We start from the raw sequence: 17,107 nt of genomic DNA, 5'->3' as shown, positions 1-17,107 counted from the left end.
AAAGTATTAAACTCAAAGATTTCAACAAGATAATGTCATACAAAATAATAAAGACTACTCTTAACTAATTGCTTACTTTCAGCCATCCCAAGGGTCTAACTTCAAGAATCAGCCGATGTATTTGAAAATCATTGAATAATTGTTTTATTAAAATTGAAGAGAGAGAAATCAAGGCCCACCTGCTCGGTGCTGGACGCATGAGTTGGCGGGACGGGGTGTGTCTGAGTGAGTTCTGTCACTATGGTTGTTGTAACAACACAGCTGCGCTTCATCATTGTGTCAGGCACTGGCTGCTTTCCTGAAGAAATAGGAAACTACCATAAGTTAATATAAAAATGATTCAGTCTACCTCTGCTTTAAACAAGTCACATCTTTATGTTTTTGCTCAATTAGAATTTGTATGTATTTGCCCTAAAGGGTTAAGTATTTTAACACCTGCTGTAATGGATGTCGCTGAAGTGAAATATGGGCAGCTAAGGGTCAATATATTAAGGTGAATAGATGCAAAAAATTGAACTACTTTCACTACTTAAAATGATAGTCCACCTAAAAAGGAAAATGATGTCATTATTTACTCACCCTATTGCCATTCCAAACCTGTATGTATGTCTTTGTTTTGTGGAAGATTTAGAAAAATGTCAGGAAACATAACTGTAGCCCATTGACTTCCATTGGCTGTGTCCAAAAGCTTGGGCTGCGGACTTGTTGCCCTGCTGCCATATCAGACAATGACTAGCAGGAGGTGTTTGTGCTCAAAGGCACCTCACAAAACTGATTTTGGAAAGGCATCTAGAGCAACGTATTGGTTTAATGATTTACAACAAAGTTGACCAATCTTTGGTGATAAAAAAGCAAATATTTAATAACTATAATACTAATTTCTCGCTACAAGTAACATCAAGAGTTGGTCAGAAACATACATTGTACACAAACTATGTATAAAACGCAAATTTCAGATGCCATCCTTATTTTTTAAGCTCAACTATCATGAAATGGGACGCACAGGATTGTGGGATACTGAAGGCAGTGGGGGAAACATCTACGCTGCCTTCAAAAATCAATCGGATGATGTTATTTCAAAAGACAGGCAATGAAGTTTCTTCCGAAGTCATCATTTTTCACCTTTCGGACACAGCCATTGTATGGACCAAAAAAAATAATAATAATAATAATTAAAAAAAAAACACTGTGACATTTCTCTAAATATCTTCTTTTATGTTCCACAGAAGAAAGAGATGCATACAGTTTACAGAGGGTGAGCAAGTGATCACAGGTTTTCATTTTGGATGGAATTATCCCTTTAATGATAAAAAAAAAAAATATTTTTGTACTGGGGAAGAAGTCTTGATTTTTGAACGTTACAATAAACAATCAGCTCGGCCTAAGAATGTTGTTGCATCACAACAAAAATCTGTGGCTAATATTAGAATTCTCAACCTTCTGGTTCTGACACCGACAGTGTAGTTGAGGTGTCTTCTTCCTGAGGAATAAGAGAACACTTTTTTCCCTCCTTTATGACTTCTTTCTCCTTGTCAGAAATGGAAGTCTGTACATTTTGCTGGTGTTCTGAGGCTTCTAAAACAATGAGCTCCTCATTTTGTTGACTCGGAGTATCTGGCTTTGGAGGTGAGGAAGAGACGTTGATTTGAGGACACAACATAGAATCTCTATCATCCCTCTCTCTGCTGTCACCGTTCACACGGATCAGCCCATCACTCTGTAATAAAAAAACAACAACACACATTTATTTAAGCTGATCAGCTGATCAGCTTAAAAATCTAAGATAATTAACTTGCCTTCACGTCGTTCTTGCGTGAAACTCATAAGGAGCTACTGTATCTAGCAAGAGGTTTAGGTTGGTCTTTATCATAGAATGGAAGCCAATGGCAACCACAACGTCATCAGTCTCATACATTTTCAATATATGGAAAAATACATTATGAAAGATAATTTCTGTTGTGTTTTACGCAAAAAAAATTAAGAGAGGGAATAAAATCGAATTTTATGAAATGGATGTACATTTACTTACCTCTTTTAATTAATTGATTTAATTATTTTGCTTCATTTTATGTTTATAATTCTACTTTGGCTTCAGGTATAGTAGAAATATTTAAATTTTAAAAGTCAAATATTTAATTTTGTAAAAAGCATTTTGGCTTGTGTTTTCTCATACAATATAAACAGGTCTATAACTGCCTTTATATTTTTTTTAGATCATCACATAGTAAGATAATCACTTTGGAAAGATTATCACACTTGGAGGTCCTAAAAGTCTGAAAATCTCAGCATCTCTAGCCATTCAACCCAATCTTTTTGCCATTGTTAAATGAATTTGCTTTAGATATTACAGTCCAAGGAAAGTCATACTTGCCTTCACTGATTTGTGGAGGCTTTGGCTGAATTTGGGCTGGCTGTAGGGCTTTGGGGTGATCAGGGGTACAGGCTTCAATGGAGCCGGAGGAACTCTTGTGGGTGCTGACAGGACTTCTGGAGCTTTGGAGGTCTCAGAAGGTAATGGTTCAGGGGTTGGTGCCTGTTTTTGTGCAGTCTTCTGGTCTGTATAACCACTGTGGTGTGTTTGGGTAGTCTGTTCAGGCTCTGGGACCTCTGCTTCTACTAAGGTGGTGCATGTCAGCTTCTTCTCGGGTTGATGAAGTGGTGACGTGTGCATTGGTGGAGCAGCAGAAGGCAGTTTGGGGAGCTGGAGTTTCTCCAATATGGCATCGCTGATTGTGAAACGGAGAGCATAGCGCTGAAGAACAGCTGCTTTCTCTTCTGGGGTGGAGGCCTTACAGTATTGTTCATGTAGTTCCTGTTCCCTACGCTCTCTGAAAGCCAAAGAGTGAGATCAATAGAATGTCAATTACATAGTAGAATGATAATTAATTAATCAATATAGATTAATGATAAATGTTTAATTGTGAAAAAAGGTTTTGGGGTACTAACACTGCATTGTCAACTATTTTCTCATAATTACTAACCTTGACATACAGTCATAATGGTCTATAGGTGGCTGGTCACACTAAACAAGATTTATTAGGTGAACAAAAATATTATATTTATAAAATCTAAAAATATATATATTTTTTTTAATTCTAAGAAATAACAAAATATTACATACACTAAAGAATTTCAATGCTTTTAAAAGAAGTCTCAGTTGCTCATTAAGTATTACGTATTAATCAAAGTATTATTTAATCAAAAACTGTAATACTGTGAAATATTATTGCAATTCAAAATAACTGTTTTCCATTTAAATATGCAAAGCTGAAATTTCAGCAGCCATTAATCTGGTCTTCAGTGTTACGAATTATTTTTATATGCTGATTTGAATCCAAAAATTAAAAACATGCTCATCATAGAAGGTGTATTTTAGTCAAGATGTCACCCTAAGCCTTGATCAATTCTAAAAGGTTGCTTCACTAAAAAGCAGTCAATTTTGCACTTTGTATTTCAATACCAATGCTTCATATTCACTAAACCCATGATCTGCTAAATCAGGAGGGGATAGAGATTTCAGTTTGTGTCTCACTTCTCCTCTACGATTTCTTTGTATGTCTTGATGCTCTTCCTGCGATGGCCAGATCCTCCGTCTGCTGTCATTAACTTCTCCATCATCTTCCTCTCTTCTTCCTTTTTGATCAAATCTTGAGATGCACTTCTCCTCCGATTCTTCCAGCGAGCCAAGTCCTACATGTAGAAGCCAGAGAATGTACACACTCGTGTGTGTGAGCTCATTAAACATTGCTTGTGTGGGTTTGTATGACTCACGTCCTGCCACTGGTCCTCCTCCTCTTTGAGTTTGTTGTACTGGTTGTGTAGGAGCTCATGTCGTGATTGGCTGTGTGGCCGAAGGTACGCCATCTCATCCTCTTCATCACGCATGTCAATCAAACTCATACTCCTTTGAACAACAAACAAAAACAGGTATGTTTACAAGTGCTGTAACGTTTTTAGCTGAAGAAGGAAAGGTGCAATCACAGCCAGATCGAAAATAACAACACATCTCTTCCTCTGAGACCTGAAGGCACAAAAAATAGGAAATTCTTGATTAAAAAAAAGTATGTATGTGTATTTTATATATATATATATATATATATATATATATATATATATATATATATATATATATATATATATATATATATAAATAATGACAGTATGATGTTAAAGAGGAATGACATAGATAAATGGAGATATGTTAGTGCAAGAGTAACACATGGTTATTGGGACCATGACCAATGCAAACAGAACTACAAGAAAAAGCACAAGAAAAATGTCAATTTTTGACAACATAATTTATTTTTGCTCAAGAAACCCCCATGTTGTTCAAAACCCATATTATCATGATACCATATTAAATTTATGTTCTCATTTAATTAAAATCGGATGACTTTGGTGCACACGAGTCACATTTACATATTTTTGAAGCTTGTAAACTCCAATTTATAATAAATGCATGGAAAAGAAAAGAGAGAGTAGCACATTTGTGTTTTTCTCCCTCACATAGTCATCGATTTAGAACGACATGAGGAGTAAAGGCTGAATATTCCTTTAATACAGGGAGCTGAAGTATCCACCACAGCAAACCATGAGAAAGAGTGAAACACATTATTACATGCATGTGTAGGGGCAGGCTTGACTTTTGAATATGCATGCACAAAGTTCAAGAGAGAGTTTTGAAAATGGTTGTATCTTTATGTGAACAGAGACACTGCTGAATGCATATGTAGTGTACAGTACATGCAACTGCTCATTTCTGCAGCAACAGTAGAAATACAGAGAGAAAGGAAAATAAACTTACTCTGTGTCAGAAACACTAGTAGCTCTGAATCTAAAACATTAATGGATAAAAAAAACAATGTAAATAAAGTGGAGCTTTAAAGAAAAAAATGGTTGAACATAATAGAACACTAATTACATATCTTTAAAAAAATATTATTAGGCCTACCCAGGGCCATCCTTATGGGGGGTGAAACTGGTGCGGTCACAACGGGCCCCACATTTGAATAAGCAGTTAAAATTTACATTTTTTAAAAATAATTTTTTAACATACATACATACACACACACACACTGCTCAAAACTATTTTAAGGAACACTTTTTAATCAGAGTAAATCAAGTCAATTAAACTCCTGGTCAGGGCAGCCTAAGTACATCAACCCATTGCCACCAATGGATCTACGATCATCTTAGGCTTACGAAGCTTTTGGGAAACGCAGACCAGGTCAATTAAGTAGCACAGGGGGTTGTTAATCAGTTTCAGCTGCTTTAGTGTTAAAGAAATTAACAACATGTACACTGAATGTGCAACGAGATGACCCACAAAACAGGAAGGGATTTTTAGGTGGAGGCAACTGACATTTTTTACCTTTTTGGACTGTTTTTCACTAGTTTTACATTTGGCTAGGGTCAGTGTCACTACTGGTAGCATGAGTCAATACTTGGACCCTACAGAAGTTGCACAGGCAGTCAAACTCCTCCAGGATGCAACTTCAACATGTGTATGTATGTGTACATCTATATAGCTCTGTATCTCTCTCTCTCTATGTGTGTGTGTGTGTGGTCTGTATATCTCTGACCAAACAATCAGAAACCGACTTCATGAGGCTGGCCTGAGGGTCTGACGTCCTCTAGTGGGCCCTGTGCTCACTGCCCCGCACAGCTCGATTGGCATTAGCCATTAGGTATCGGGATGAAACCTCAGCACCTCAGACTGTCCAGAAGCTCAGTGATACCCTGGTCCACCATCAGATGGCATTCAGCCCCCTGTAGGTTGTTAATTTTTATTGCCATCAAACGATGTGGCATCCTTTCATTTCTAACACATTACCCAGTCCATATCAGTATAGATATCCAGCATCATATTTTTCATGATTTAGATCTAAGGTGTTTTCAAAATGTTCCTTAAATTTTTTTGAGCAGTTTATATATGTTTCTGTGTGTATATAATGTCTGATTTCTGAAATCTGATTTCACAAAACATGTCACTAAAATGAGTTCTCAACAGCATTTCATAATGACTTTAAAGGTGCTGTAAGTGATGTTAGCCATTTCACTAACTCCCCCCAGTTTAGTCACTGCATTAAAGCATCTGCTCCTTCCAAAATTCCACCTTCTAATGACACGTAAAAGCAAATCTAAACTTCTAAAAATAAAAAAGGTTGCTTTTCACTAATAAAATCTCTTACAGCACCTTTAAGGATAACCATTGCATCAATGAACAAATTAAGATGAAACAGTGATAAAATGCGGAGACACAAGCATGGGACACAATCTCATTCCATGCAGAAATACAAAACTACATTTCAATCAGAGCTGTTTTCAAAAGTAATAAATTGGTCCTGAAAGTGCTTTCTCACATTGGGGGGAGATCATCGTCTTCCTGCCAAAGGGGCCGACGTGGGGGCTGGTGAGGTGTGGGGGAGGGGCTTTTGGTAAAGGTCTCATCTTTAATAAGACTTTCATGCCCCACCACACCCACAGAGCCCGCCTCCTGCCTGTCCATCATCTGAGGGCACTTCCTAGGCGTGTCCTCAGCATCTCTTGGGGGCGGGGCCACAGAGCTAAGGGTGAAGCTGAGAAATTTGCCAAGGTTACTAAAGCAAAGCAGTGCTGTGAAAGGGAGGCTGAGGCTCTGTTCTCTGACTACAAACACGCATCTCCAGAGAGAACAGTCAAAACAAGTGAAGAAAAATGGGCTGTCATAAGGGTTGCCAACTAGGTACTTGAAGACAATATATATATATATATATATATATATATATATATATATATATATATATATATATATATATATATATATATAGATAGATATATATATATATATATATAGATATATATATATATATATGACAAAGATTAGAAACAGAGAATAAATTCAGTTTTTCAAGAAACTCCAATCCATTCACATATATTAGTAAACAGACAATAGCCACCAAAAATCACTGATGCACAAGACATTCATCTCTTCTCTGTACTCGGAAAATCATCTACACACAACATGCTCAAATCCCCATCTAAAAAATGTATACCGATTTAAACTATGTCCTTTTGCACGGACACCACAAAAAAAGCATTCAGAGCATTCAGAGGCAAACGCTTCATTCCTAAAGGGTCCTAACCTGTCCAGAGACAGGGCTGTCTCTTGCTCTCTTGGCTTGAGGTATGACTGCGATCCACTGACAGGACTGATTTTATGCTTGACAGCACCGGGTTTGGGCAGAAAAGCATTAAAAGCCTGTCCTGCACTTGGCTTTTGGTAAGATCCGGTCCTTTGTGCAAGCATGTCATCCTTCTCAAAATATGACAGTTGATCATCATGCCCACATTTATCATCATCATCATCGTAACCGCCAGAGCGATTGGCGTTAGTTGCAGAAGAACGTACAATGTCGGGGTTCTTGTCTGTGACTACAGCAACTGGAACAGGTGTCTTTGTTACTTGGCTGACTGGTTCATTTCTGTCAAAACAGCATATGCTGATAACTAACTTGGAAAATGAAACTCAGTTTGATATAACGCAATATTCTCCAAGGCCAAACTTCATGCAAGCTGGTTGAAAACAAATGCACACCTACATTTCCCTAAGAACAAAAAACAAACTTCTGTGAGATGTTCTGTGTGATTTTTAGCTTATTGCTGAAGTGTTCTGGGTGGTTTCTATTGCATATTGGCTTCTAAGGAATTCTGGAAAATTGTATCCTGGTCAAAGCATTTAGATTTTTAGATATCTAGATAGACTGTGTCTCTTTCAGTGTAAATCTATGTTTTTCCCTCAATTTATTATCTGCCAGGCAATAAACTAGTGATGCACGTTAAAGTATCAATAATCACTCAACACTGGAGTTTCATTTTTTATCAGTATTGGTCAATATTGGATATTTAATTTGCTAATTATTCATATCTACAACCATAAATAATTTAGACATTTAAATAACTACTTCAATATTTATATTTTCCTTAGACAACTCTACTAAAATATAAATACTGTGCTCAAAGGGAAAGAATATGTTCCACCACGCCACAAAGCATGTTAGACTCATGCATTATCAACAAAGAGAAGTTTGAGACTGCTAGTTAGTCTTGCTTGTCCCACCTCTGTCCAATCTTGGTTCTCTTTGTCTTTATGCTTCTTTCAAAATATTGCAGATCTCTTTCTTCACTCGTTCCTTTCTGGGCTATGGAAGCTGCTGTAGCACACTGTCTCTTTGAACCCGGCTGTGGGAGGAATCTGTTATATGAAGTCCCGCTTGCTGGCTTCTGTAATGCTCCTGTTCTACGAGCTAGCATGTCGTCCTTTTCTATATCTGGTTGCCTCTCTTCTTCTTCATCCTCTTCATCAGCCTCCCTCTCATCCTTTGCTTTCTCAGCTAGTTCCACATCCAGCACTCTGCGCTCGGTGGAAGTCAAAGGCTTTTTAAGGTCAAACATAACAGAGTTCGGAGGTTCAGGGGTCATGATGGGAGGAGGCTCAGGGTTTGCATCTCCACTAAGTTAGTTCATAATGTGTGAGACGTGAAAGGAAAGAGAGAAACAATGAGTCATAGACAGAAAAGAAAAAAATGGGGGGGGGGGGGGGGCAGATAATGCAGATACAGCCAATGCAAGATGCAGTCCAGCGGGAACCAAAGCAACTGCATTGCAGTTACTCAAAACTACCGAAACACAGTTTATTACTCTCTTACACAAGCACAAACACATATTTCATATTTTTTCCTGTTTTTACACAGACTCTGAAATTTCAGTTCACACCACCACTGTGACACATTCACAACTAATTTCTCTCCTAAACAGGCCAGAAAAGTTATTTTTTTCACACAACTTGTGGGCGCTCCAGTTGTTAGCAACATGCTAACAGCCTCACTGCAAGCCATTCACAGCTAATTTCCCTCCTAAATAGCCCAAACATCATGAATGATGTTGTTAGCATCAAGATAACCACCTTACTCTAAGCCATTCACATCTAATCCTAAACAGGCCAAAAAAAGCTAAGTTTTAGCGTCATTCAGGGGTGCCCTGGTTGTTAGCATCATGCTAACAGCCTCAATTATAAGCCAAAATGAGAACAGTTTTAAGCTTCATTCATTCAGTGGTGCTACAGTTGCTTGCATCATGCCAACATTCTCTCAAGGCATGAGTTCTCCTTCATAAACCTCAGTGAGATGAAATCAACATGCCCTGTAAATGCAGCATCACTGCTAAGATCACTTCACACGAACTCCAACACACGAGGGTGAGTCTCTGCATGTAAGATCATTTGATAGACAAAACTTGGGCTTCTGAAACCAGGCGGTAAGATGACGTTGGTGTCTAAAGGGGTCATATTGTGAAGTAAACAATGAAATAAAGAAACTAATGGTGTGTTTACTGCTCTGCCATTTCACAGTATACCATAATTACTAGTTGAAAAATGTGGATGTTATTCAGAGCTGTTCATGTCCTCGGACTTAGAATTTCTTCTCCATGTAAATGGCAAGATGAATGTGTGTAATCAATATACAAAACTTAATACATCATTTTATACACTTACAGTTTAGCAGCACATTGGCTATTTATTCAACTCTGATAACAGCATCAAACTTGGTCTTTCATTTATTTTTAGTTTTTTCTTGTATCATGTGACATTAACAAGCTTAACTACATTTTACAACTGCCGTTTTGAGAGTTTTGTATGACGTTGTGGCAGTCAGGTTGTACAAGTCTCTTGACTAATATAAATCAGTGACCCTCAGAGAAATATATGTGTGCGTTTTGATCAGTTGTGCCTGAATGTGCATGTATTTATGCATCTATCCTAGTCTTATTCTGTCTTCCTTTCTCTCCCTACCTGCCCACCGCTCTCTTTTTCAGTAAGGAGCCCAGTCCTATGGTGGGCACAGCAACAGGTGCCATCGAGAGGAGATACCGAAGCTTCTCTGCCTCGTTCCCCTGTCCCTCTCCCCCTTCCTCATCCTCCTCCTCCTCTTTCCAGGAAGTACTCTCCATCTCTGTCACACCCCCAAATGTCACAAAACGCCGCCGTTCACCGGAGGAACGTTCTCGGCAACTGGCCAGGTCGTTCTTGGCAACCGTCATCTTGGAGGAAACAGAGAGGCAGCCTTTCTCAAGACACGTCTGACACAGAGGGACAATAGGGGCATCGCTGTTCGCACGCACACACATACATGACACGTGAGTAAAGAAGAGAAAGAGAGAAGAATTAGAGGAGCGAGGGAAAGAAATCGTGAAAACTAAAATATACTAATGCAGAAAGTCCACGTCAGTCTGACAGTCAAATCAATGGATTGTCTGGACGGGAATCTGTGTGATATCCAAATAAACCCACTGATGCTGATGCAAGCATGGCCTTTTGAAACATACAAAAGGGAAATTACTGAAGGAATGACACGCAGCCTTGGCTCTTCTACAACAGTTTAGTATGTCATCTAACACTCACATGCTCCCCTCCCTCATTCTCTGTGAGCATCTCTTGGTTTCAATAGTTGCCTTGGTGATGTCTATTTGCTAGAGAGGGGCTTCCCTCTGCTAACAGAATTTAGAGTCTCACAAAGGCCCACTTTAACAAACATCTCCACAACAGTGTAACAAGACAGAGCCCTATTACGCAGCACTCAAGCCAATAACAGACCAAGCTCCTTGGCTGTAAGCCTTGACTGATTTAAATATATTTTAGGCTCACACTGTGTCTTAACCGGGCATAATACTTAAGCAGCAACAAGTAATTTGTCTGTCTACACTGTCAGCAAAAATACAGCGTAATGGTGCACAATCACAGCCATTCAAAACATATTTGAAGAACATACAGTCTTCTTGAAATATAAAAGCAGCCATATAATTCAAATGCAGACTTATTTATACTGCGTTCGAAAATTAGCTGTAGGATCAAAGACCAATAGGGGGTTTCAAGCATCAGAAAATAAAAATGTAATAACGCTTTTTAAGTTTTTTTTCCATATATGAGAATGTTTAATTTTATGTTTTTCTGAGCAAAAACATAATGAGTATCAATATCATAATTTCACACCTTGGAACATTTCCCCCCAATATTCTGACATTTTATTTTCACAAAAGTGATTTGAAATATGAAAGTAGACACCTTACTTGCATTTAACATGTTTTTGGTTTTTTTAGTCAATTTGATTTGATGCGGACAACAAAACGATGATGAGATGTCTCATCTTTGACCCTATTATAAGTTTGCTATATTATAAAACAAATTCTATAATATAAATGATATGAAAGTTTTGTATATACTGTTAGATAGCACTGGCTTTTATTTGACATTGTCCTAAAAGCAAAATAAATTATTTACATATTTGCTCTTATAATAGTATGTAAAAGTTAACACGTTATCTTTTTTATACCAAATATCCCATTATAATTTGAACTTGCATTACTGATTTTTTAATGTGTAAGCATCTTATCCTCACCAAGGCTGCATTTATTTGATCAAAAAACAGTAAAATAGTGGTACGGTGAAATATTTTAGCACAGTTTTAAACAACTGCTCAACTTTTTAATATTTTAAAATGAAACGTATTCCCGTGATGACAAAGCGAAATTTTCAGCAGCCATTACTCCAGTCTACAGTATCACAAAATCCTTTTAATATTCTGATTTGGTACAAGAGGAACATTTCTTATCAGTGTTAAAAAGAGTTTTGATCGTTTTTAAATAGTTTTGTGGAATATGGGATTTGATGAATACAAAGTTAAAAAGAACAAATATTTTCTAATTTGATTAATATGATTTCTTTCAATCTTTCTTACCCCAGACATTTGAACAGTAATGTATTTTGAATAGCATTTTGCTCTTACAACTATTGAGCAAGCGAAGAGTGTTACAGTGGAACCACTCAGTGGGAAAATTGTATAGAATTTACATGCAATGATTCTATTGAAATCGTGTTCCTGTAGCTCAATTGGTAGAGCGTTGTGTTATCAAGCGCAAGGTTGGGGGTTCGATTCCCTGGGAACACATAATAGATAAAAATTGATAGCCTGAATGCACTGTAAGTCGCTTTGGATAAAAGCTGCTGCTAAAAGCATAAATTTAATTTAATAATTTAATTTATTGTATGTTGCTTTATTGCACCATATCTGGTTAGGACACAGTGTTAGACAACAATACCTGATCAATAATAATAATAATAATAGCTTATATTCCTCTAGAAACTGGAGCTGTCTTCTGATTTATATGTAAACAAAACACAGAAAACACAATTTGAGTAATAAGCTCAAAGTTTCAGCAGTGTGAAACTTTAAAAAATGTACTGAAGCTGGTTGATGAGTCATGCTATGTCAGGGGTCAAGGGTAAAGGTCACATGTCAGGCACCTGCTCTCTGTATTCATCTTGAGCCTTTGCCATTTCTCCAGGTCTGATTGAGTGATGGTTGTTTGAGCCAATGACTGCCGGGGGTCCCTCTGTGGGACAGGCCCACTTTGGGCCCGCCTTCTGGCCAGGTCATCAGTCTTTACATTAGGGATCACCACCCTCGCCCCTTTCTCTCTGTCTGTTCCCTCCTCCTTCTCCTTCTCCTGCTCACTCTCACTGTCTTTCTCAGGGGTCAGGAAGGGGTTGTCCTTTCGAGTTATGATTGACACTTCAGCAGGAGTGGAGTCAGACTCACTGTAGATCAGTATAAAGGTTACACCGAGCTAAGCAGGAGGAATGGCTTTTTGCCACACATGCAAATAACCAAAGTAAATATTTAGTTTAAATGTTATTTAAATGTAAATATTAAAAGGTTCCTTCACTCTCATCCTGTTCCAAACCCGTAAGACCGTTGTTCTTCTTCAGGACACAAATTAAGATATTTTTGATGTAGTCCGAGAGCTTTCTGACCCTCCATAGACAGCAGTGTAACTGTTTATTGACTGTTTCTTCTCCTCTAAGTGACCTTCTTCCGGTATTATCGAGAGTACCACGATGTATGCATGTGATGCTGCTGACGTAAAATACTCGATAACGGCAGAAGACGGTCACTTGGAGATGAAGTCCTTATTTTTGTTTGCTTTGCACACAGAGTATTCTTGTAGCTTCGTAAAATTACCTTTGAACCACTGATGTCACATGGACTATTTTACCGATACCCTTGCTATGTTTCTGGGTCTGGGAACATTTCAGTTAAATTCCTCTCTATGAAGGGTCAGGAAGCTCTTTGATTTCATCAAAAATATCTTTATTTGTGTTCCAGAGATGAACGAAGGTCTTACAGGTTTTGGAACGACATGATGGTAAGTACTTAATGACAGTATTTTCATTTTTGGGTGAACTATCCCTTTAAAAGTATTGACATTTAAATAAAAATCAAACATTCATATTTAAAAAAATATTAGAAATAATTTTCCAACCTGGAAACTGTATTTTGCATTTTTTTATATATAAATTATTTAACAAATTATTTATTTTTAGTAGTTTTTTCTTCCATACTTTCAGTCACTTCCAGGATCCCAGTCTTTGTGTAAAATTTAAACCATGTATAATGTTACAGTTCCTAATAAATGTACCAAATGTGCATAAAAAAAGAGCAAAAGTGTTAGATAGCGTGTTTGTTTTGAGGCACCTGATATCTGTATTCATCTTGAGCCTCTGCCATGTCTCCAGGTCTGACTGAGTGATGGAAGTCTGGACCAATGACTGATGAGGATCTTTGGGAGGGTGTGGCCCTCTCCCAGTCCGCCTCTTGGCTAAATCATCTTTGAGTGGGTTTGGAACAACTATCTTCCCCTCTTCCTCTCTTTCATCTTCCTCATTCCCTTCTTTTCCCCTGTCTTTTTCAGGATTCAAGAAAGGATTGTCCTTACGAATAATGATTGGCACCTCAGGGGAGGCAGAGTCAGCCTGACTGTGGTAGAAATGTGGCATTATGAGAAACAGAACAAAAAATTAACCCATAATCCCGCAGAACACAGCAACAATACCAATACTGACAACTACAATTACCAATTTTAGTGGTATACACCTAATTTATATGTAATGTAATGTATGGACAAACTCTGTAATCAGAAAAGATACAAGAGCTACAGAGGCAAATAGAACAACACTATACGACAAAAGTAAAGATATCAAAGAAAAACTTGTAGAACTGAAGGTTTGTTTAAAAGGTTAAACAGTCTTTATGTTCTATGAATCATTGGGCGGTTTGAAGAGAGAAGTTAAATTTTGTGTTATATCTGCTGTGTGTGTATTCTTTGAAAAAACTGGTATTTTTAAGCAAATTTTTAATTTTGAAGCCTGTAAGCCATTTTAGCCACTAGCCAGTATGTTTTGAGTAGTTGCTGTCCAGTTCTGGGGTGTTTTTTCCAAAGCGTCATTAGCAAACTATGGCCGCAAGTCTCTGAGATAAGACTTTGAAAAATCCCTGACCCAGAGAACATTGATCCAATAACATTGTGTTAGATTTGTCAAGCCAATATAACTAGTCCCTGAGCACGAGACCCTATCACTCTGGGTCACAAGCACACCTTTTTTTCTCCTGTTCCATCTTCTCCATCCTCTCCAACACGGCATGCTGGGATGCCAGTCTGATTCCCTCCCATTTTTCTCGGTCCTTCCAGCTACAAGAGCCTGGCAAGAAGTGATGTGCCACGCTGGGTTTAAACTGATTCATTCGTGCTCTGCGAGATGCAAGATCATCCTTTTGGACATCTGGAACCTTCCGTTCTGCCTCTTCATCATCATCTTCATCATTCGAATCCCACTGTTGTGGAGCAGCGGTGCACATGAACTCATTTTCACGACGGAGAATGATGTCAGGTGAAGGTGGTTTAGCTTTACTGGCCTCCACAGGGTTCACTATTGGACTGAGGGGAAAATTCGCCATGACATTTGAATATATTTTAGAAAAACAGAGTGCAACAGTGTGCTCCCACTTTTTTCCCATTCATTTTTTCCATACGTCATGATGACAATCAAATTAAAGAACAAGAAATTTAAAACTACTGATTTAAAGATGTTGATTTTGTGTTGGGGAAAAAATCCAATATTGTGCGTTATGTTTTACATTTATTGCAAAATGGGAAGGCACTTAAGAGCTCTTTTAACATGATTTGCTTGTCATGATTTCTCTGATTGGTGGACATTTCTCTGCAGAATCATGGGTAGTGTAGTTTTTACCAGGAATTCCGCTGCTGAACATAATAATTAAGAGTAAATTTAAACAGTGTTGATATACCGTCGATTAACAACCTTGTAGCCCACAGTAGATCATAGTTTAAAAGTTATCAATAAAAAATAACCTCCCGTGTAGAGAAAATACATGGGACCGTTGCACTCTAAAAAAGTAGAGCTGTTAGTCTTTCCGTATCAGGAGTCTTTCAGAATAAGCCAAACTAGCATAAATAACATTTATGTTCAACCCAATAAAAAGTCACACACATATTCTCCTCATCACAAATTAGCACAGATTAAGACTAGTCAGAATCACATCCAATTCATTCACAAGCTGACGAAACAAGTCAGTATAACTTCGCACTACACAGCTGACATCCACTCAAAACATTAGCTAAGCTACAAAGGCTAAAGCTAATTCACAACCATGTCAACTCCACGCTTTAATGTAGATGAAACAATTCTTGGCAGCACAAATTTAAAGCAAAAGTATAAAGGGACATTTCTCACACAGCAACCTGGGGTTAGATGACAACTCATCAAGCTTTGTGGTTACCAGCACCTATCTTTAGCAACTAGCCCTAATGTAAACACAACTAGTTAGCAGTTTTAGTCACTGCATACACATGCATTCAACTGCTGACCTGTTATACCGCACAGGGGCAGGTAATACTTTTATTCCCGCCTTTTCCAGCTTTCTCATTTTATTAAGCTCCGCCTCCTCAAGCTCCACCCCTTTCTCGTTCACCCAGGTGGAGTTTTTCTGGAACACAAGGCTTCGAGACACGACAGCCTCCTCTTGTAACACTTGTAAGCACTCTTGTCTGTGGACAGCAATGGGGATTTTTTCACAGCGCTCACCAACACACTTGTGGATAATACAGGATGAATCAAACAAACTCTGACAGATGAAACAGATGAAGCTTGTGTTCTGATTTTTGTTGAGATGTATTGATGTGTCTCAGCCATATTGCAGCCAGAAGTGGGATTTCCAGCCGCAAACTGAGAAATCAAACAAACCAAAGACTTACTGTCTATCATAGCAGCTTTGATTACCTGAGAGGTCTTTCTCCTCCTACAGGGGATGTGGAGTTGCTCAGACTCCTCCTGTCTTCCTCTCTGTCGCTCCTCCTCTTCCTCAGGGGAGCAGGAAGGTAGGTGGTCTGGTTGCTCTTGTTTGGCAGATACTGATTGAAGGGTAGAGCTACCCGAGGCTCTTTGTAGGACACGCGGCGGGCAGACATGTCATCCTTACGCACGTCTGGCAACTTTCTATTCCCAGCGTCACCTTCAGAGTCTGTCAGAAGGATATGTTATTTTTTTTTCAAGTTTTGGGTCATCTCCTAATCTCACCAAGGCTGTAATTATTTGATCAAATAAATACAGGAAAAACAGTACTATTGTGATATATTATTACACAATTACAGACAACATTGCCTGACTTAACATGATCTAGCATGATGACAAAAACTAAATAGAAGAGTAAGTCATACCATCACTGTTGCAGCGAATAACTGTGTCTGGGGAGGGTGTGTTCTGTGATCGTGAGCCAAATGAGTCGAGACTGTCAAACGAATCATCACGGCCATGCCTCGGAGGAGACAGCGAATCAGAGCGCTCTGATTCCCAGCTGTCAATATAACCGCTGTCCCTTATACTGCGCTTAGGGGAGTCTAAATCTTCATTGACACACTCCTGCACACCAGATGTACATAAAAAAAGATAATGAAAAACATAATAGTGTATTGATTGGAATTGATTTGATTTATCAGGCTATTTTAAAGGTTTAGTGTTTACCTTTCGCATCATGGAAAGAAGCCCTTCAAACTCTTTCAGGTCGAGTGTGGGGCCGTTATATGTTGCACAGCTGTTAGCAGCTTTTCCAAGCCAGTATATGGTTATGAGCACCTAATCATTCAAAAACACAGAGAAGTTTATCCAATCAGCAAAAATGTAAATCTGTAAATTTGCATGTAAAATGTAAATGTAAAC

The 17,107-nt window shown here is 38.2% G+C and overlaps 1 protein-coding gene across 1 annotated transcript in view; it reads right to left on the bottom strand.

Annotated features, from left to right (window-relative positions):
* LOC127949071 (LIM and calponin homology domains-containing protein 1) overlaps positions 1-17,107 on the bottom strand; it is a 44,638-nt gene that overhangs the window by 10,695 nt on the left and 16,836 nt on the right. Inside the window, exons 6-22 of the mRNA XM_052546011.1 lie at positions 16,913-17,023; positions 16,609-16,810; positions 16,172-16,412; positions 15,760-15,939; positions 14,470-14,808; positions 13,569-13,850; positions 12,338-12,631; positions 9,830-10,144; positions 8,099-8,491; positions 7,125-7,463; positions 6,363-6,578; positions 4,805-4,834; positions 3,772-3,904; positions 3,533-3,690; positions 2,372-2,828; positions 1,438-1,717; positions 180-298 (exon numbers count right to left, since the gene is read on the bottom strand). Of these exons, the coding sequence (XP_052401971.1) occupies positions 180-298; positions 1,438-1,717; positions 2,372-2,828; positions 3,533-3,690; positions 3,772-3,904; positions 4,805-4,834; positions 6,363-6,578; positions 7,125-7,463; positions 8,099-8,491; positions 9,830-10,144; positions 12,338-12,631; positions 13,569-13,850; positions 14,470-14,808; positions 15,760-15,939; positions 16,172-16,412; positions 16,609-16,810; positions 16,913-17,023 (4,089 nt within the window). The remainder of the gene's footprint in view (positions 1-179; positions 299-1,437; positions 1,718-2,371; positions 2,829-3,532; positions 3,691-3,771; positions 3,905-4,804; positions 4,835-6,362; positions 6,579-7,124; positions 7,464-8,098; positions 8,492-9,829; positions 10,145-12,337; positions 12,632-13,568; positions 13,851-14,469; positions 14,809-15,759; positions 15,940-16,171; positions 16,413-16,608; positions 16,811-16,912; positions 17,024-17,107) is intronic.

The sequence above is a fragment of the Carassius gibelio genome, chromosome B1, assembly GCF_023724105.1.
Source record: "Carassius gibelio isolate Cgi1373 ecotype wild population from Czech Republic chromosome B1, carGib1.2-hapl.c, whole genome shotgun sequence".
NCBI lineage: Eukaryota > Metazoa > Chordata > Actinopteri > Cypriniformes > Cyprinidae > Carassius > Carassius gibelio.
This window is presented reverse-complemented; position numbering and strand designations above follow the sequence as displayed.